Source organism: Thamnophis elegans, chromosome 4 (assembly GCF_009769535.1).
Source record: "Thamnophis elegans isolate rThaEle1 chromosome 4, rThaEle1.pri, whole genome shotgun sequence".
Classification (NCBI taxonomy): domain Eukaryota; kingdom Metazoa; phylum Chordata; class Lepidosauria; order Squamata; family Colubridae; genus Thamnophis; species Thamnophis elegans.
This window is the reverse complement of record NC_045544.1, coordinates 85,968,047-85,990,573: the sequence shown is the minus strand read 5'-3', so window position 1 is coordinate 85,990,573 and position 22,527 is coordinate 85,968,047. Positions and strand designations below refer to the sequence as shown.

The 22,527-nt window shown below is 39.7% G+C and overlaps 1 protein-coding gene across 1 annotated transcript in view; it reads left to right on the top strand.

Annotated features, from left to right (window-relative positions):
* The window catches only part of DNAH14 (dynein axonemal heavy chain 14), a 227,018-nt gene that overhangs the window by 188,587 nt on the left and 15,904 nt on the right, over positions 1-22,527 (top strand). Inside the window, exons 73-82 of the mRNA XM_032216059.1 lie at positions 1,137-1,346; positions 3,126-3,229; positions 3,616-3,772; positions 5,560-5,770; positions 6,969-7,071; positions 7,618-7,845; positions 10,409-10,606; positions 18,684-18,877; positions 20,035-20,213; positions 21,845-22,041. Of these exons, the coding sequence (XP_032071950.1) occupies positions 1,137-1,346; positions 3,126-3,229; positions 3,616-3,772; positions 5,560-5,770; positions 6,969-7,071; positions 7,618-7,845; positions 10,409-10,606; positions 18,684-18,877; positions 20,035-20,213; positions 21,845-22,041 (1,781 nt within the window). The remainder of the gene's footprint in view (positions 1-1,136; positions 1,347-3,125; positions 3,230-3,615; positions 3,773-5,559; positions 5,771-6,968; positions 7,072-7,617; positions 7,846-10,408; positions 10,607-18,683; positions 18,878-20,034; positions 20,214-21,844; positions 22,042-22,527) is intronic.

Below are 22,527 nucleotides of genomic sequence, written 5' to 3'. Positions count from 1 at the left end.
CTAAACCTAAACCTAAACCATATCAGACAGGTGGGTATCTAATCTTTGCTTGAACATATTGATGAAGGTACAGGGAAAATGACTCTTGGTAAATTGTTCTGCTGTAGGGTTGTTTTTATTTTTAGGAAGTTTTTTCTAATATTTATTCTAATATTCAACTGAAATCTGTCTTCCAGTAACTTAAATCCATTATTCCTGGTCCTTTCTTTTGGAATCAGAGAAAAAACTATCTTGATCTTTTTCCATCTGACATCTTTCTGATATTTGAGGAGTGCTATCATATCTTATCTCAATAATCTCTTCTAAGACTAAAGATATGAAATACTTAGGGTCATTCTTCATCGAATTTAGCTTCTAATCTCCTTGTCAAGTTTGTTATGGTGCCAAGAATCACCTACAGTTCTGAAGTTCTTTTGATCCAAGAGAGTAGACAAGAATAATTATGCCTTGTAATGTTCATCCTTTGTAGGATTTTATACAGATTGGTATCTTGAATCCATGAGCAAAATTGCTTTGCTCAACTTTTTAGCTTTTAGCCTTATGCAACACTGTCTGCTATTATCACAATTAGCATCCCGTTTTCTGGGTTATCTTGATATAACTCAATTGTGCATGAAGAACACACTACAAAGTACCATATAAACATAATATATCTTTAAAAAGAAAAGTTGCACATATTAAAACAATATATTTTATTGAAGAAATTTAAAAAACTTTATATCACTATAAATGTAGATGCATTTATGAGTTATTTTAACAAAGCAATCAAATGCATGTCTTTGCAGAACAAAATTCCTCTTTGTTCAATTATAATTGATGTGCTAGAGGAGGGTTGTGTTAGCCTTTGGTTAAAATTAGGTGGCATTGTCCAAGCTATCAGTTAAAATACGAAAGAGATATTCACTCACAGCAAACTGATTGTGTCCTCCTGGTGATTAAACCAAGTTTAGGTGCTACCACAAGATACAGCTTTATTGCTGCCTCTCAGATTGGTTTTTCAATCCACTAGTCAGGATAATCATGACAACACGAACATATTGCAGCCAAAATTAATAATTCAGTTATAAGTCATGGATTGAATTAAAAGTATAATACTTACATCTGTCCTAATTAAATGTTTCATATTATTTTATTAGACTCGTGTGTATTTAACAAAACTGCTCCATTCCACTGGATAAGTGAAATGATGTGGAAAGAATGTCAGTACATGAGTACTCAAATACCAGCATTCAACCTATTGTGCAGTTCTCTGTCAACATATCCTCAACAGTGGAACGATTTTCTAGATAGTGAGAATGTGTATGATTTGATTAGTACATGTTATAGACCATTATCACCAAAGCAAGGTAACTGGTAAAATATAATAATTTTCCTGGGCTTAAACAATCTCAAGAAAATGCAAGTTTGAAATATCTGTACATCCTTTACCTCTACCTCTTCCAAAACCACTTGGAAGAGGATTTATGCTAATTGTTTTTTCTAACTGGATGTTAGAAATAAATTAATTAAATCACGTAACTAAATATAGATGGGAAATGTATAGCTGTGCAAAAGTCAGCAAGTTGTATGCCTTGTGCATTTTATGTACTTTATGTAACTGTAATATAGATACTAACATGCCTTCCATATGGCATTAACCAAGTATAGATTGTTGATGTCCTAATAACTTGTTCTATATGCAGCCCATAGTAATTCCAAACAAATGAAACTCAATATTTTATAGTGCTTTTTTTCAAGATATAAATATTCAAATGCTTATTCTCCAAATAATCTATATAAGCAGTGTATCATCCTTTCCCCTAACTCTTATATTCAAATTAGCATTTCAACTCCCTCTTTAATGAACCGTGACATCATGTATATTTTAAATAAATAATTACATTTAAAAATGTTTTTGTTTTTTGTAAAGTAAGCATGTCCCTAAATACAATGGTATAGAAATACAATTCACAATAAAATAATTCAAAAAGTTAAAATATTTAGATTACTAAAATCAAGGAGAGTGAAGAACTTGAAGTCACTACCTTTAGTCAATGTTAGTCATATTGTCTGATCCTTTGAAGGCAAATGACCAGTTGAATTGCTACAGGGCAGTATACTTTCCCACATAAAATAAATCACATTTTCCATAAAATTTGCCTATTAATGTGAAACAATGATTTGCTGACCAATGAATAAGAGACTAATGGTTAAATGTAAACATTTATTCAACAATTGTTTGGTTTGTCTTGCAGGAAGTCATACTAAAATGAGATAATTACAGAACTTATAAACATGTATAATAAATATTCCACATTATATGCTTTTACCTGATATATTTTTGCACATATTGTGCCCTTTTTGTTCCTCATATGGCCTTTTAAACACTGATCACTTCTCTATCCTAGAACTTCCTGGATTGCATAATAATTTATTATCTACTTTCTTGTGCATAACCTTTAGAAATAACTAGGCAACCCATGCTTCATTGGATCATCATTTCAGAGATATTTCCTTACCTAAATAAAAAATAGAATGACCATGATGGGCAAATAGATAGTGGAAACAAATGACTTCTTTCCTTCCTTCCTTCCTTCCTTCCTTCCTTCCTTCCTTCCTTCCTTCCTTCCTTCCTTCCTTCTTTCCTTCCTTCCTTCCTTCCTTCCTTCCTTCCTTCCACATTTCGTCCTGTCCTCCCTTCCCAGCAGGCAGGTACATTGCTAGTTCTAGGTGGGTGAGCAAGGGATTATGAGACTGACTGGGAAACTGTCAGAACGTGGAAAATAAAGATCATGTGCAGCAGCCCAATAGACAGCCACTAGTAATAAAGCAGTTATAACTTTCCCAAATTTAATTCCCTTAGGAATCATGGGTTCCATATTTTTGATATGTTCTGTAAGTTAGCCCATTTGAGGTACCTTGATCAAAAAATATTTTCTATGAAGTATGATTTTGCCCATTTAAAAGTCATGACAAGAATTTTAGTAAGGGACATCTTGTTTGATCAAGGCAATATGCTTGGAAATTTTAATTACATTAAACAAAGTTTATAATACTGAAAAAGTACCAATTTGTTACAATGTTTATACAGTATAATTGTTAAACATTTCAACGTTTCAGTAATTATTTAATAATTACTTTAACAGAGTCAGAATCACAGCTAGGAAGAGAAAGTGAGGAGGAGGAGGAGGAGAGTATACATGTAATTTTTCCTTGGGAGAAGCTTTCTCCATTTGAAAGACTTATATTGGCAAGTAATGAAAATATTACTGGTTTAAAGTATTTTTTGGCATTTAGAAGAAGCATGTTTCTAGCTGATTTGAAAGATATCTGACAGTTAATGATATTGGCATACAAAATTCAGAAACTGTATTGTATTGGGAGAGCCAAACATTTTTCCTTGAGATTAGACTGTCATCTCCTGCTATTTCTGAGGACTGTGAAGGCATGATTTTGACATCTCAAGTGTGGGAAAGGATGAACTTTTCAGATTTTTTGCTAGTTGATTGGAAAGAGGGCTAAAGGAGGGGCAAAACTTATGTATTTGTGTTCCTCCGCTAAGCAACACCCAGAACTAAACATCACAACACTTTGTGTAAAACAAGATGTTATCATTGTCACTTTTATTTTTTCTAGATAAAAGTTCTTCGTTCAGAAATGTTAAACCAAGCAGTACAAATATTTGTAACTGAGAAATTAGGAACTAGGTATTTTCAGACTGGAGGAATTAATTTAAAAGGAATGTATGAAGGATCTGATTCTACAACTCCACTAATTATCCTCCATACTCATGGTGAGCATTTGATAGACTGTATGTGTTCCTTTGTGTTCAGCACATGTGTATATATGTATTAGTTTTTAAATTATTTTTTATATTTATTCTATATATGCAAATAATACATTTATCATCTATCTAACACTACTTGTTACTAACAAGATCAGCACATTCTGATTGCTTCCACCTATCTTATCCAATCCAGCAGGAGAGGAATACTGTGGGTACCATTGGCCAATGAATATCTGCTGGTGGGGCCCAGTAGGAGAGCCATCCCTCCATAGTGCCCACCTTTGTATAATATCATCCTTCCAGAGATTAGGTTAGGTCTCAATTGTATATTAAACTTTAAATTTCTCCAAATCAATATGTGTATTTGAATCCAGAATTTTCCACTGAATCCACCAAACATTAAATGCCCCTTCATTTTTTTTCACATTTTCACCATAAATTTGAAGTGCCTTTATAGTTTCTAGACAATTTGTAAGGTCTCCATTGTTCCATCTGTATATTAAAACCATTATTTTAGCCCACTTCATCATATGTACTTTCACTTGTTCTTTTGTGGTTATTGTTGTTGTTTTATGATGTTTTATATGTGCAACTTGCACAGAGTTTTGTGATTGGGGCAGTATAGAAATTGTGCCAAATAATTAAATAGATAAATAATAAACTATAGTCAATCTGTTTTGAGTACATTGCAGATAATTTATGCAATTTGTTCACAAATAGTCTAGATTGTTCTTTCCTCTCTTTTTTAAGCAGTTTTTTTATTTTTTGTTACATACGGTACTTAAAACTTCTTTATAAACAAATGTTGTCCAGGTTTTCCCCTCTTTACGTCTTCTAATTATATATAGTACATTTTACATCTTTTTTCCATTTCAGTCATCTCTTCATTCCATAATCTCCCGCTTAATTTGAATTTCTTCTTAATATATTGACAATATTATTATTTGCCTCTCCAAGTTACCGGTAATCACATTTAACATATCATTTCCATCTATTATTCTGTTTTACTGTTAATAACATATATCCTCAAATTTAATTTTTATATTAAACATTTCATCTGATTAGTTATTCACAAATTTTAATCTATTTCCCACACATTATATTAAACATAAACCTTTGGCTATATTCACTAAATTTGATTCTATTCTATTAACAAATCCTTCTCTTAATCATTTTCTCTTGGTCTTTCAGGAACTTCATTTCTCTTATGGTCGTTTCATCCATTTACTTGGCTTTTTCTTTTTCTTGATCTTGAAATTTTTATATTTTTTCTTTCAGATTCTTTTTCTCCTTTTTAATTCTATTGTTCTGATAGCTCTTCCCAATTTTTCCCTTCAACTTTCCCCAATATTCCCATTTTTGCTATTTAACTTTCCCTTTTTGGGGGGAAGATTGTTCTTTCCTAATTGTGCCATTTACATTCCAACTAATGATTAACAATCTCTTCAGGTTTCCTCTGAGAATACCTCCATTAGGTCTTCCTTAGATTCACTTGGTGCCAACTTTTTATATTCATCTAACATTACAGAAAGTACAAAAGTTTTCAAGTCAATGCAGCCAAATAATCAGGCAGTGTTCTTAGCCATATTGCGCTGACTGACTGCTCTATTCCCAGATTATTTGAACAACTGCCTTTTTACTGGATTACATTTACCTGTCCCATCAGGTCCATTAGGAACTGTATATTCTGGGTCCATACACATATTCACTGACAATATGTCACAGTAACATTGTTCTACGTAAATGTATTTTCACATGAAATAATAAAAGGTATTCTTTTGTATATTATATAGAGATAGACATTACAGCAATTGTCTTGCGCTTTGCCCAAGAAATAAAAACAAGTACACAAAATCTGCAAATGCTATCTCTGGGACGTGGCCAAGGAAGCAAAGCAGAGGAATTGATATATAAAGCACAAATACTGGGTGAACAGTGGGTATTCCTTCAGAATTGCCACCTCGCAACTTCATTTATGCCAAGATTGTGCAAAATTGTTGATTCGTAAGCACTTTTTAAAATAATTTCTATACATGATTTATTCTCAGATGGTGAGGAACCAAATTAGGCTAATTTTAGTTCTGTTCAGTTTTTGGTAGTCTCTGAGCTTGGTTAAAACCTAGAGATGTTTCATTATCAGACTAAGTAGCTTCATTGCTGTGTGAAAGAGTGGAATATGCTGAGTGGCCTACTAGTCTTGATGGGAATGTGGCTTCCCAGTTGAAACTGTGATTGAGTCTGTCCTTGTAAGGTTAGATCTTTGTCCACTTGTTTGATTAGTGTTCATGGAAACAGTTTGCCACTCATCTGTCTATCCAATGTAATCACAATTACAGTCCTTACATTGTATATTATAGGTAATTCTGTTTCCTGCTGCTATCTTCTCTCCTGCTATGGATACATTAGCAGAAAATGCCCACATCTGAACCCAGCAGGATCTCTGACAAAATCTCTTTATATCCTTAAATAATAACCTATAAAGAGATAATTAAACATCTATGCCTATAGTAGACAGTATTAACATTATCATTATTTGTCTATAGAGATTTTCAGTTATCCAGGTCATGATTGTCCGAAAGGTGCTTTTCAGAAGGCAACTGGACTGCCTTTGTTTTTTTTCCTTGAAGGCAAAAGAAAAACCCTTCAAAAAGCTTCTTCAGTTCTGACTGAATGGTGGGGAATGGAAGGATTCATATTCTTGTCTTTGCAATCACCTGGTCACTAGCACTCTGAAGGTTGGTCGTTGAGGCCACTTGAGTGTTTATCTGTATCCTCAGGGTCACCTGAATCAGAATGCAAATGGCTGTTGAACCTTCCTGAAACTTCAGCAGTTCCTAGAAGGTTCCACACCCATTTGCATTCTGATTCAGGTGACCCTGGACGTACAGATAAACCCCCAACTGGCTTCAACGACCAACCATCAGAGTGCTAATGACCACATGACTGCAAAGAAAATAATATAAATCCTTCCGTTCTCTACCATTCAGTCAGAACTGAAGAAGCTTTTTGAATGAAAAGTTTTTTGCCTTCAAGGAAAAAAACAATGAGAGCCCAATTGCCTTTTGAAAAGCATCTATGGGATTAACATTATTTCTTCTAATTTTTATGGGTTTTTTTGTAAAATAGAATTGATGATTGGGCACTATAATGTTGTATCACATTTCAAGTAGTAAAATTGTTATAAAAATGATTACTTCCATAGCTTTATCCTACCTGATACAACTATAAATCCAGGATTTAGACTATGGTTAAGTTCAACATCAGATAGATCTTTACCCATATCTATCTTGAGAAGCGGGCTAAAGGTAAGATTTCCAACAATCTGAGATATTATTCAGTAGTTTATATAATTGCTAATGAGAGGATTTTTTTTACAAAGGATAAAATATAAGCTAAAATGAGTTGAGCTATGGTGAATACATTAACTTATAATAAAAATGTAGAGACAGATAATCTACATAATCAAACATTGACAGAATCTTGTTGCTTTAGGAGAAAGTTGAGTGTTTCTGCTAGCCCAAAATTGCATCTACATGGACAAAAATAAATAGATTTTGGCAAATTTGATGTAGAGAGCAAACAAGGTGGTCTTGTCAAATGTATGAAGGAATTATTGCCAAGACTAAGGGGGCTGAAATATTTTTAAAGTCCAGAAGAGACAGCATTCAAAAGCATCTCAGACAGACACCTCCTTAATTCACTGAACTATAAGTAGGGAGTATAAGATGACTGGATTTAAAAGATTATGTTATTATAGACAATGTCAGTAAAAGTTCTTTGTGTGTTTATTTGTTTTATTGATACATTTCCTGTGAATGTTTACTCATAATCTGTTTGTTTATTTCCTCAAGATAGTAATAGAAACTCCACAAGGACTAAAAGGAACATTACTTCAAACTTTTGGATTTGGTGACACTGCTGTAGTAACAGAAACTATATTTAATAAAACCAACTGTGGGCCATCATGGAAAAGATTGTTGTTTAGCCTATGTTTCTTCAATGCTGTCATTCTTGAAAGAAAGAAGTATGGAGTTTTGGGCTGGAACATTCCATATGCTTTTAATTCTTCCGATTTAGAGGCAAGAGAAAATATTATATAAAATTATATTTGCAAATTAAAATGTATTTTGCTGAACCTATGTCACTATGGATCTTTTTTCAATTGGCTCTCCTCCTTTTTTATTATATTCAATTTTTCCCCTAACCCAGTGATGAACCCTAATCTTTTAAATATCAAGTGCCCAAACTGCGCTCATGCACATGTCCAAACTGAAAGATGTGTACGTGCGCGCAAACTCCCACATGTGCAGACATGTGTAGACAAGTGCACAGAGAGACATGAACATGAACAGACATGCACACATGCAAGTGCAGATATGCGCACCTGCGCAGCAGAGACCCAAAGATCAGCTGGCCAGCGGGAGGCGTGGCATCCCAACACTGGCAGTACAGCAAGAGGTAAGATCTTTTTCTTTTGTAACCTTCTGTTTTGTCGTTTGCAGAGAAACAGAAGCTCACAAAAGAAAAGCCACAGAGATCTGACCTGGGGAGATGGTGCACATGCCAGCAGAGAGGGCTCTGCGTGACACCTCTGGCACACGTGCCAGAGGTTCACCATCACGGCCCTAATCCATTAGTTTATGTACTTTTCTTTGCCTTATTTAATATACTTTGTATTTAACTTTGAATTGTGAGGTTGGAAACAGTATTTTTAATTATCTTTGGCTTTGTAATTAGGAAAATTATATGGAATTGTAAGAAATAGTTGTAATAATGATTACCAGGCTATCAATAATCCCCACGATGCCTTAGATATGGAAATCACATTCTAGGTATTTTTGCTATATAAATTATCTTCTCTGTCAAATGTCTAGTCTCCTCCTCCCACTAAAAACATACCTAGATATTTTAACCAGGACTTAATTCCAGACTTTTGTCCATCTTGATAGCCATGCTCTGAACTTGCTCCAGTTTATTAATGTCTTCTTTAAACAGGTATATGCAAAACTAAGCACAATACTGAAAGCATGTTCTGATCAAAGCAAAGTGCAGTGAGATGCAGATCATGTAGATCTGGACCAGTGGTGGGTTTCAAAAATTGTTCGAACCTACTCTGTGGGTGTGGCCTCCTTTGTGGGAGTGGCTTGCTGCCCATGTGACCGGATGGGAGTGGCTTGCCGCCCATGTGACCGGATATGAAGTTGCCGGCGACACTTGTCAGAACCACCTTAAATTACCTCACACACAGCACTGGCATGCATAAGAATATGATGTAAACTTGTTTTTTAAAAGGCATCTTTGGTTTGCATTAAAACAACTTCAGCACACGCAATGTTCTGATTGCTCCAAAAACGCAGTAGTCATCCTTACCTTTCATAGAGGCACTGAGTTTTATAAATATGAGCATGATAGTGTAGAATAATCATATCCAAGGACCAAAAATGTTTGGAACCTCTTCTGTAGGTGTAGCCTGCTTTCCGGGTCCATTGGTGGAACCTCTTCTAACCGGTTCGGTAGATTTGACGAACCGGTTCTACCGAATAGGTGCAAACTGGTAGGAACCCACCTCTGATCTGGACTCTTTGTTCCCTTAATTGCTCTTCAAGATTCCATTGGCCTTCTTTGCATTATATTTTTGGGACATATTCAACTTATGATTCACTAGTATACAAAACTCTTGTACTTCTCTTCAACTAGATTTTCCAAATTCTGTTTTTTAAAAAATCTTATTTACTTGCATAACTTTACATTTCTCCCTGTTAAATTTCAATATATTTCATTTTTACCCACTGTTTGTAGCTTTTTTGAATTTGCCTACCATACAAGGCTTTTTAAAATATTTTCCTTCTATACCCAGGTATTAGCTATCCCTCCTAGCTTTGCATCATATGCAGATTTGGTAAGCTTTTCCTCAACTCCCTCATCCATATTATCTATAAAAATATTGAACCAGGCTCAGGACAGAGTCTTGTGGCACCCCACTGAAGATGTCTCTCCAGATAGATAATTGATTTAGTCCACTTATAAATACTCACTGAGCATAATCCATAAGCTATCTGTGGATCCACCTAATTGTTGAGTAATAAAAACTTGGAACTTAGAATAATTTTATTGCCCCTTTGAATGTACACTAATCAGCATACATTAAAATGAAATTTCATTGCATGCAGCTCTCAAAGGGTCACCACCTCCAATATACACTCCATAAACATGACTAAATAAATAAATAAATACAAAATTATGCATATACCCTCATATATGACACAGAGAAAAAACACACTCTACTTTGGTTGTATATGTGTACATGGTGAGAAATCCATATTTGATCCCTTTATTAATGACACTAAGAGAGATTTAATTGGACCTTCTGAAGTCAAGCTATAACCATGTCTATAACATTTCTCCAATCTATAGCATGGTATAGCTTGACTTCAGAAGGCTCATAATAATAAAACAATAACTTTTCTAAACATCCAGTCTTATTTAATACATTGAAAATATTACTATGTTTAAAAAATGATTCGTTGGATTCATGAATCTGAAGTGTTATTCAGCTTATTCAACTAATAAGCATTCAGCTAACAAGTATTCCACAAATAAGTAATAAAAAAGTAATTCCTAATGATAACTTTTCTTTTCCAGTTTTCGATCAAAATATTGGAAGTGCTCCTTGAGAAGCACCAAAAGATTCCTTGGGTAGCATTGCATTATTTGACTGGAGAAGTAATATATGGAGGCCATGTAACTGATAATTGGGACCGTAGATGCTTGCTTAGCATTTTAGATAATTTTTATAATCCTTCTGTATTGGGAGAAGATTTTGTTTATACTGCTGATGAGGTATGAGAACTATTTTTCATTATGTTACTGTTTTAATATCACAAATTTACAACTGAGTGAACAGAGTAGGTTTACTCTGAAGGAGAGATGGTTTAGGAGTCATAAAAAGAATCTTCAACAATTTGTATTACTTATTTGGTTTGTCCTGCATTTATCTATCTTTCTATGTCTGTCTGTCTGTCTGTCTGTCTGTCTGTCTGTCTGTCTGTCTATCTATCTATCTATCTATCTATCTATCTATCTATCTATCTATCTATCAATCATCTATTGCAAAGACAGCATATAATGCATGAAATCCAGCTGGATGGCTTTGAGCCAGTCACTATTTCTTAGTTGAACTTACCTGCTATTATTCCCCCATACACAACCCTATAAGATGAGTTGAGCTAAGAGACTGGTTCAAGTCACCCAGCTGAATTCCTTGCCTAAGACAGGTCATGAACGTATAGCCTCCTTGTTGCTAGTCCAGCACCTTAGCTACTACATATTTATTCATAGAATATTTATATAGAAGAGAGAGGACAAATCAAAACTAGACTTTGAAAATCAAAAATAGATACTGAAAAGAAACAATTTCCATAAACATTATAAAACAACTTTTCCTGGGTGCGGCTCTGGAGAGTCCAAGCTTGGGTTAAATACAGCCAATCTGCCCAAGACTGAATTGAAACTTTAAGCCACGCCTCTGGTGCTGGCTATTCTTCAGATTTTTTCAATTCAGCTAAGCCCAGTGGACACGCTTCCAGTTTCTTGACTACTTGGACTCTCTATTTGTCTATTTACTTCAAAAAGATTCTATTCTATTTCCTGATTATTGGAGCAGGCTTTGTGAGTCTCCCTTAAATTTAATTCCCTGGTTCTCACCAATTTCAGCCTCTCCGGTATCCTGGGTTTGCTCAGGTGCCATGAGGCTGCAGGCAGCTGTTGGGGAAGGCGCATGGTCGGAGTGCCGATGCCAGCGCGATCGCAGTGATCCTGCTGCAATTATATCCCCACTGAGCCCTCCGTTGCTGCTGACCGTGCTTCTGAGTGAGCCGGCTGTTGGAACGGAGCCTCAGAGCTCTACTGTGTATGTGGGTGGCCATTTTAGGTGGTTCCCATGTGGCGATGGCCATTTTGAGAGCATCACACATGGCGGTGGCCATTTTGAGAGGGTCACACATGGCGATGGCCATTTTGAGAGCGTCAAACATGGTGGCAGCCATTTTGAGAGGGTAAAAGTTCCGGCTGCCATTTTGTTGACCTACTTTTGCCGCGAAAAGCAGCTACAGCAGCCTGATTGCCTGTCTCTTGCAGGTCGCCGCTAGAAGTCTTCCTGTCTGGACTTCTGGCAGGTTTGCCTACTCACAGCTCCTCCATCACACTGAGGGTGGCTGCGGAGGTTGATGGCCCACATGGTCGCACATCACATTAATTGACCTGTGTGAGTGCTGGGAGCTTGGAGCTCGCACCATTCTCCTTCAGAATCAAAGGACTGCTGAGCTTTGCTTGCCCTTGCCTTCAGTGCCTCTGCAATAGAGCACTACGGCTGTTTGTCTGAGTGGTGAGTGGGGGAAAGTTTCCTTTCATGGCTTACATCCCCACATTTAATCATGGCAGACAGGGCCCCTGAGGAGCAGCAGGTTAGTCCTTCCACCAGCAGGGCCAGTACCAGACAGGCTGGCAAGGCAGCCAGGGAGGCCATCAGAGCAAGCAAGCCTTACTCTAGGCAAGGGACTAAGCAGAGTTTGGGCCTAGACAAAATGCCATCAGACGCCAGAAGGCCTTAGAGAAGCAATTTTCTAGGGCTCAACTACAGGCCCAGACAGCTGGGCCTGCTTCCCCTGGGGATCACTCGCCTGGGGTTCAACCTGATCAGGATCTTCCAATGTTAGAGAGTGAGGATGAAGGCCAGGAATTATCCTCTGCTGATTCCATTGCAATGGCAGGCTCCCCTGGGCCATCTATGGGCAATCGAGCAGACCTCTTTGCATGTCAGTCTGATCTGGAGGAGGAGCCAGTCACAGTGGGGACCCTTGCACCACAACAACCGGTCATTCAGCCCCCACCCAGAGCTCTCCCTCCAGAAGACAAGGGACCCAATCTTTCCATAGAAATGCAGGATGTCATTGCCAGAGCCATTTCCCAAGAGATAGAGGCCGGCATGTTGCAACGGGCCAAGCGCCTGCACAAATCACGCCCACTCCCGACACCAGGATCTTTACAAGAAGTGACTCAGGCCCAGCCCTCTCAGTCATCACATTCTTCATTGGCCAGTGAGGATTCTGACTGGGAGGAGGACCTTGGTCCAGGAGTAGAACCAGAATTCTCAGGGGATGAGGCTGCTGTTCCTGACAAGCCAGCCTTTTCTGGCTTGTTCAAGTATACTAATTTCAAAACTATTCTGAACAAGGCCAAAACCTCGACCCGCTTAGGTACTATCACCCCAGCTCCGACTGCTCCTGCTCTGGAAGACCTCAGCGAGGGACTCTTTGAGGAGCCAGAACCTATTCAGGAAATTGTGCCAGTTCCAAAGTTATTTCTTAATGTGGTGCAAAAGCAATGGGTGCAGCCAGGCACCCTTGCCACCCGTAGTAGTAATGAGAAGAAATTGTACACGGTTGACCCAAGTCTAGATGACTTACTGAAATTGCCTCCCGTGGATGCGCCTGTAGTGGCATTCACTTCCAACTCAGTGCTCCCCCTGAATTATTAGAAGTGCTCAAGGTGGAGGACAAAAGAACCGAGAACGCTTGCCACGAGACTCATCAGGTGGTGGCTTGGACCATTAAAACTTCTGCTTCTGCGTCCTTCCTGTCCAGGGCGGTGCTACTCTGGCTGAGACAGCTCCTAGCCAAGCTTCTGGCAGAGGATACCAAATTGAGACAGGATGATAACAAAATTATCGCAGCAACAGAGTACATGGCTGACTCTACCCTGAACGCTGCCAAATTTGCTTCTAGATCCCTGGCTTCTAATGTCACCACCAGGCGCCTCTTATGGCTCAGACATTGGAACGCGGATATGCGATCGAAGTGGAAGATTGCCTCAGCTCCCTTTAAGGGCGGCAAGCTTTTTTGTGGGGGGCCTAGACCCCGTCCTGGTTGAAAACAAGGACAAAAAGAAGGTTATGCCTTCGGTCAACAAAAAATCTGACCGTAAGGGTTCACAGACCTATAAGAGGCAGCCCTTTCGGAACTTGGAGCAACCGTCTACCTCCAGTTCTTTCTAACGTCCATACTCTCAGTTCACGGATAGGTCTCAGGACCGTCAGCCCTTTCGTGGCAGGAACCATCAATGGTCCTTCTCCAAATGTTCCTATTGCGGAGGGTCCAATTCCAGACCCTTCAGATGCTATAAGTGACCACTAGCGGACGGCTCCCATAGAAGGGCGTCTACAGCTGTTCCACGCCCAATGGGAGCGGATCACGTCAGACCAGTGCGTCCTTCAGATGATATGCATAGGTCTAACATTAAAATTCATTTCTCCACCACCCCGACACTTCATTCGGTGTCCAACCCCTTCCTGTCCAGTCAAGAAGGCTCTCATGGAACAGGACATCCTTCACCTCAGAGACATAGACACCATAGAACCGGTTCCACCAGGTCAGGAAGGGACAGGGTTTTATTCAATACTCTTCCTTGTCCCAAAGAACTCCAGGGGGAGGAGGGGGATCCTCTATCTAAAAAAGTTAAATCATCACTTAGCATAACGGAGGTTCAAGATGCAGTCCCTTCAGTCAATTCTGGGTTGCATCAGGCCGGGAGATCTCTTAAGATCCATAGATCTCAAGGAGGCCTACCTCCACATCCCCATTTGCAAAGCTCACCACAGGTTCCTTTTATGCAGGCCGCCACTCCCAGTACAGGGCTCTGCCATTCGGTCTGTCCTCAGCACCTTGAACCTTTACGAAGATCCTAGCTGTGGTGGCAGCTTTCCTGAGATCTCGCCCAGTGCACCTGAATTGCTACCTGGACGATGTCCTCATCCAATCATTGTCACAGCAACAAGCGGTACAAGACCTGCAGCATACTCTGTGAACCCTCCAACATCACGGGTTCTCCATCAACAGAGAAAGGAGTCACCTGCATCCGACCACCAGACTGCAGCACCTGGGCGCCATCATCAACACCACCAGCTGCCAGTTCTCCCTGCCTCCAGAGCACTTGGCAAGCATTAGAAGCCAGGTGTTGCAGGTACTACACTCGTCACAGGTATTAGTGGTGCAGCTGTCACAACTCCTCGGCAAGATGATTTTGTGCCTGTCAATAGTTCCTTGGGCACGCCTTCATTCGCGACACCTACAATGGCTCCTCCTACCCTACCAGAGGGCCAACATGAGCAACTCTCAACAGCTGGTTCAAGTCTCTCCGAAGGTACATCAGTCTCTCTAGTGGTGGTTGTCCCCCGTGCTGGCAAAGGGCACCCTCTTCAAAGAGCCAGACCATCTCACCATCACAACGGATGCCAGTCTATTCGGCTGGGGCACTCATCTCCACAACTAGATTGCGCAGGACAGATGGTTACTGCCCGAAGTGTCCCACAGCATCAACTGGTTAGAACTGAGAGTAGTGCGGCTCGCACTCGTTCACTTTTGAGACCACATCAAGGGGCGTCACGTGAGAATCCTAACGGACAATGTGGCCACAAAGGCACACATAAACTGCCAAGGGGGCACCCACTCCAGGTCCCTGATGGAGGAATCAGAGCACCTGGGAAGGTGGGCAGAAAAACATTTGTGCTCGATCCAAGCGGAGCACATCTCTGGAGTCCACAACATCCAGGCGGACTGTCTGAGCAGGACCACGGTTGATCACTCCGAGTGGCACCTGCATCCAGACTTGTTCCACCAGTTGTCTCAGAGGTTCGGCCTTCCTCTGGTCGACCTGTTCACCTCCCCAGAGAACACACACCTCCCCAGGTTCTTCTCCAGGTTCCACGCCCCACAAGCCAAGGGGGTCAACGCTCTCCACTCTCTGTGGCCACTGGGTCTGATGTATGCCTTCCCCCTGTTGCCTCTTCTTCCCAGGGTGATTTGGAAAATTCTGTTAGTGGAGGCAGAAATTCTGCTCGTGGCTCCCTACTGGCCCAGAAGGACCTGGTTCGCCGACCTGGTGAGTCTCTCCGTCAACCCTCCTTGGCGGATTCAACGGCACAAGGTCTCTCTCAGCCAGGGGGCGCTTCAACATCCAGAGCCCCAGTGGCTACAACTAGCCTTCTGGCACTTGAGAGGGACCTCCTAAGTAGGGGTAGCCTTTCCACCAAGGTCATTCACACCATTCAGGCGTCCAGGCAGCCTTCTACAACCAGAATATACAACACAATGTGGAAGGCCTTCAACGAGAGATGCAGAGAGCATGAGGCTGAGGCTACTACGGCTATGATTTCCCAGATCTTGGACTTCTTACAAGACGGACTTGACCAGGGCCTAGCCCCTAACACTCTTAGACGACAGGTGGCGGCCTTGTCCACGATTTTGACAGTAGATGACCACTCTTCCCTTGGGCGTTAACCCATCATCTGCAGTTTCCTACAGGGTGCAACCAACTTGAGGCCTCCGGTTGTTCACAGGTACCCCTCATGGGATCTCAATGTAGTGTTACGGGCTCTCATTGCCCCGCCCTTTGAGCCCCTCCATTCGGCCAACCTCAAACATCTGACATTTAAGACAGCCTTTTTGATTGCCATCACGTCTGCATGGTGAATTTCTGAATTGGCAGCTCTGTCAATTCGCGAGGCCTTGTGTTTGATTCAACCTGGCAGTGTGATCCTCCGTTTGGACCTGGCATTTATACCAAAATCAACTCTTGGTTTCACTGCACCCAGGAGGTCATACTTCTGGATTTTTGTCCACACCCCAAACATCTCACAGAGAAAAGTGGCATATGCTTGATGTTCGTAGAGCAATACATAAGTACATCAAGCACACGGCTGATTTCCGTCGCTCTGAATCACTTTTTGTTGCGTTTCAACCGGCCTCCCAGGGCCCCAAAGTTTATTCTCAGACCATCGGTCGCTGGCTACGGGCCTGCATCACCTCGGCCCACATTTTTCAATCTATCCTGGTGCCACGCCATATCACCTCTTATTCTACGAGAAGCGCCGCCACCACGGTGGCCTGGGCTATCCAGGCACCAATAGAGGAGATTTGCAAGGCTGAAACATGGACTTCCTTATCTCCCTTTGTTCGACTCTGCAGAGGGGACATTTGGGAGGTGAGTTTTCCAGGGCATTCATACCAGCAGAGAGACCCTGGACGCTTCCGCTCCCCGCCCTAGTGACATTTAGCTTGGGTATGTCCCATGCTTCGACTCTCCAGAGCAGCACCCAGGAAAATGACCATTGGCTTACCTGAAGGGTCCTTTTCTGGGTGCTGCAAAAGAGAGTCCAACCCCACCCTGGGGTCTGCTCCGCCAGTTGTCATATGATTCTGCGGAACTATGGATATTTGTTTTGACTTCCTTGACTTTGTTCCTGAACTTCTCAGAGCACATTGTCCACGTCTTCATTGAAGAAAATCTGAAGAATAGCTGGCACCAGAGGTGTGGCTTAAAGTTTCAATTCAGTCCTTTGCAGATTGGCTGTATTTAATCCATGCTTGGACTTTCCTTCGCAGGACCCAGAAAAGGACACTTCAGGTAAGCCAATGGTCATTCTCAAAAATCTGACCTTTTCAATAATGGATTCTTGTGTCTCAGGAAAGATGGGCTTTTGAATAAAATTAAAAAGAGGCTGAATTTCCAAATTCTTCATTGAATATTGGCTTGGAATAGAAATCTCCACAGCATGTTTGAGCTCAATGATTGAATCTATAGTTTTACCCTTGTTGTAAACGGTTTGAATTTTTGTGTTTCATGTGTGTGTGTGCGTGCATATGTGTGTTTTACTCTTATCTTTCTGTTTATGTGAAATAGATTCTATATAATATTTTTCTATAACAACAGCTAATAATTAGTTTTAAGAAAATTCTACCCCAAAAATGCACATGAAATTTAGTAAATTATATATAATTACTGTGGATATATTACTGTGGATCAAAAGAATAATGCATATGTTAAAATATTCATTTACATATTTGAATTCTCGTGTATTTAATGTAAGAAAGTTATAAACTATTTGTGGAAGATGTGGAATATTTAGTTTACTCTTATTTCAAAATGCAAAATGCTTGCACTGCAATGGTGTGATGCTGGTTTCACCATCACCCCATATCAGATTTTTCTTCTGAGAACTTAGGCTGTTTATTTGTAACTGCATTCTTTAAAATGCCCTCCATGACTTAACACCCCTCCCCATGCAAAATCATGTAAGATCTCACACAGGGGATTACATCTGTTTTAACAAAGGTAAATAATAGTAAAGCATTAGGATTTGCACAGTTGAATGAGCATCATCAGGATTGCCAATATGCATCTTAATTCTATAGTATTCAGGGAAAGTCTGGCAGGTGAGAGAAATTTATATCTGTGAATGAAAAGACAGCCATTCATAGAACAAAACTATAGGTGAGCAACACATGCTTTTTAAGCCTATGTTTTACCTCCTCTTACTCTATGACAATTCAGCTTTTCTCCCATTCACAATTCACTCTTTAAAAAAAAAAAACGGGCATCTGCAGGAAGGATGAAAAAGGCAAGATGGTAGATTCAACCACAAGACTGAAGCCTTGCCCTAAAGGTGCCTCATGCATATCACACATACGTTTAGTGAGGCTTCCATTGCAGAATTGCATCCACCATGATACAATATTAGCAGTAGTATTATATAAATCTTGAGTTTATGGTCCCTGAAGTTTTCACTATCATTTTAGAGATGTCAAGAAAATCCACAGTACCTATACTTGACTTACAAAATGTATGGTGCATATTTTAGTCGTTCTATTAATTTTATTTCAGATCTTCATTTTTTTTTTCTTTGAATGCTTACACCTATGTTTCATATTTAGGTAAAGATAGCAAAAAATGGGGAGGAGGAACTTGTGGAAAAAACCACCTTTGGACTAAGCCAATGGGCTAACTAGAAAACCCTGGTATATAATACAATACATTGTATTTGAATGACCAGAGACAATAAAGCATTTAACAATAATTTTTTCAGGTGTACCGACCAATATCTGAAGTAGATAGTTTAGAAGACTGCAGAGCCTATCTACAATCTCTTCCAGAAGTGGATTCTCCGGAACTCTTTGGAATGCATCATTGTGTTGAAAGACAATACTTAAAAGCTCAGGCAGAATTATTTATTAATTCAATTGTCAGTACCCAACCAACATATAGCACAGATATTATCAGGTTATTATTTGAAGTTTCCTCCTCCTCTTCCTCCCCCACCCCCACCCCAATGTAGCACAAGTTGAAACAATTAATAGTTGCTTAAAGCCTAAAATATCTATGTATATCAATGTATATGTCAAGGGACATATAGAAACTTTCACTGAGCTTTTTTTGGCCTTGGGAACTACCTGCTTTTCTCTGCTGCACTGTACGGAATAAATGTTTGTTTTCTAACTGCAAAGAGCAATGAGAAAGTACCACATTAAATAAACTTGCTGGCAGGAGAGAAAACAATTTATATTATTGGAGTAAAACAGATATAATCAGTAACTTCAGCACCTCATGATCTGCTGCAAAATTATACAAAGGATGAAAAGCTTCCTTTCTCCTAATTGCTTTTTGTAGAATTCAAGTATAGGGATTTTGTAGGTATGATCCAGTGGTGAGTTTCAAAAATTTTTAGAATCTCTTCTGTAGTATGGCCTGCTTTGTGGGAGTAGCTTGCCCGCCATGTGACCGGGTGGGCGTGACCAACTTGTAAAATGTGGTGAAACTCACTTAACAACGCTCTTCCTATTGGCTCAGAAACTCGGGCATTTGAAGCATGCAAGTCTTAAAGCTGTCAAGTTACAACACCCTTGCACCCCTAACCCTTTAGAAAAAAAAAACTCCTTAGCAGTAAAAACAGTGAGGAAAAGGTGATATACAGATAGTCCTTGACTTACAATCACAATTGAGCCCAACATTTCTGATGTTAAGTGAGACATTTATTAAGTGAGTTTTGCCCCATTTTATAACCTTTATTACCATGGTTGTTAAGTGAATCACTGCAATTGATAAGTTAGTAATCTGGTTGTTAAGTGAATCTGGCTTCCCCAATGACTTTGTCAGAAGGTCACAAAAGGTGAGCACATGACCTTGGGACACAACAGTGGTCATAAATATGAACCAGTTGCCAAGCATCTTAATTTTGATCATATGATCATGGGGATACTGCAAAGGTCATAACTGTGAAAATTGACCATAAATAACATTTTTCAGTGCCATTGTAACTTTGAAACCTCACTAAACTAACTATTGCAAGTTAAAGACTACCTGTATAAATAGTGGGATATTAACTTGGTTACTTCCCATAGATAATTTTAAGTCTATCTTTGATCTCCCTGTTGCCTTAGTGATAGAATGGAGCAGGATAAAATAGTACTGGAAATGGTATCTGATATTCTAATAAAGCTACCATTGACTGTAGAGAATATGGAAGGGGCATCTAATGAATATGTGACTACAGAAAACGTAACCTTGAGAAGTTTCATGTCTGGACCAATTTGGGCTGCACTTGCAAAAGCTACAGAAGGTCAGAACTTCATTTCATAGAATTTTCATATCATGTCATCATTTGTTTATATATAGAGGAAATGATATCTGTGCATATACACTTGTATAGTGTTATATAATATGTACACGTAGTAGTTATACATTTGTGTTCTGACTCCCCTCGTCCCACACCAACACACTCTGAGCCAAAGATAAGTTACGGCATTTAATTAAAAGATAGACAGTTCCTTGGCAGCAAACTGGCACAGACAAGCTTGGCAGCAATCCAGCACAGATAAGCCGTGGCAGCAATCCAGCCTACCAAGCTCATAATAATGTTCTCCAATATTTGTTCCTGCATTGACTTCTGCAAAATGGGCATGCGCACAAGCAGTGCTTTTATAGTCTGGAGAGGAGCCTAATTACCACCAGCTGAGTGCAATTATCTCCTGTACTTGCGCAACTGTTCCTGACGCCGATTAGCTCTTCAGTGCCGGGCATCCAAGAACAACTCACTGCTGACATCACGATCACATTCCCTTGTCTCCTCCCCACTGGTCCAAGGCTCAGGCACCTCCTAGTGGCCAACCAGCCTCTCTGCGCCCTGCTCGGAGTCGGAACCCTGTCCAGAGTCCTCCACATCCTCCAGAGCCGACTCATAGGGCCCCTCGCTGTTGGAGTCTGGTGGCAGCTCCAACGGCTCCTGCTGGGCCACAACACATTTGTACACAAAGAGTGAGAAACACAATTTGTGTTCATGCATGCATGTTATGTATAATTACTAGCCTAAATCAATCCATTACAGAATAATGGCTTCTTTGTTGAAGGTTCTAGGTCTGAAACTCCTTTTCAGACCAGCCACAATGCAGATTGTTAGATGTATACCCGCACTAGACAGCATGCAGTTCACAGCCTTCAGTAAAGGTTCACAACCTTCAATAAAGAGATCTTCATTCTACAGTAGCATGTTTGAGGCAGTTAATGGTAAATATACAAATATCTGGAGACCTGATTTCTCCATGTTTATGCACCTTCCCAACCTGGGAACAGCCACCCCAGGCCAGCCATGCACTGCGCTGCAGCAGCCATATATCCACCTGCCAGCCTGTTTGTTGAGGACTCACAACTTCTGGATGGCTTCTTCATTAACTCTGCTTGTTGGAATCTAGAAGGAAGTCACAAAGAGGTCCTCAACTACCCACAATCTTCACTTAGCAACAGCAAAAGGGACTAAATAGATTTCTATTGCTAAGTGATGTCATCACATGATGTCATACATGATGCATTGCTTATCCACTAAATTCCAGCCCCAGTTCCTATCGTTAACCCAGACTACCTGTAGTATTCCATATTTCAGCTTTATACAAACCTTTGCTCTACTTAACAGGAAAGTCTGTTATGGTGCAAAGATTTAAAGGAATGAAAGTTATTTCTCCTAACTGATAAATGGAAGAGCAATTACTAAAACAATTGTCAAATATAGATTATCCTGCATCCCCAGAAAAAGCAAGTGCATTGAAAAGGCAGGAGAAAATGGGTAATTTTGCTACCATAGATTGCCTGCCTCTTATACAGATTATTCTTATTTGAAATTAGCATACTTGCTGGAATTCCTACATTGTAACCTTAGCCGTGTTAACCAGTTCTCCCTCTTTCTTTCTCTCATTGTAGATTTTTATTCTATTACCAATTCACCTTTGCTACCTGTCTTGCGCCAGGAGATTGACCATTGTAATAATTTACTATACTTAATAATTCAATCATTACAAGAGCTTCAGCAAGGAATTAAAGGAAAAATTATATTCACTAAAAGATTAGAAGAACTTTATAATTCAATATTTAAAGGCAGAGTAGCTGTTCTGTGGGAGGTATGTGAACAATTTCTTATTTTACTTTTGCTAAATAATAATAATAGCTGAAAAAATTTCTCATTTACTAAATATGGATGATTTGAAATGCTATGGAAAGTCAGAAATAGAAATCCAATCATTGACAAACACAGTCCAAGTATTCAGCACCGATATTTCAATGCAGTTTGGCATGGAAAAATGCACCACTGTATCCATAAAAAGGGGCAAAATCACTACATGTGAGGGAATTGAAATGCCCAATGGCCAACTAATTAAATGCAATGAAAATGAAGCCTACATATACTTAGGCATTCTGCAGTCGGATAACATCAAGCATGGAGAAGTAAAAACTATTGTCAGGCGAGAGTACATCAACAGATGGTCAAGATCTTGTGGGATTTTCGCATACAAATGGACAAAATACTGGCTCATAATACACCAGACATCACACTGGTTGAGAAAAATAAGGTCACAATCATAGACATTGCAATACCAGGTGATAGC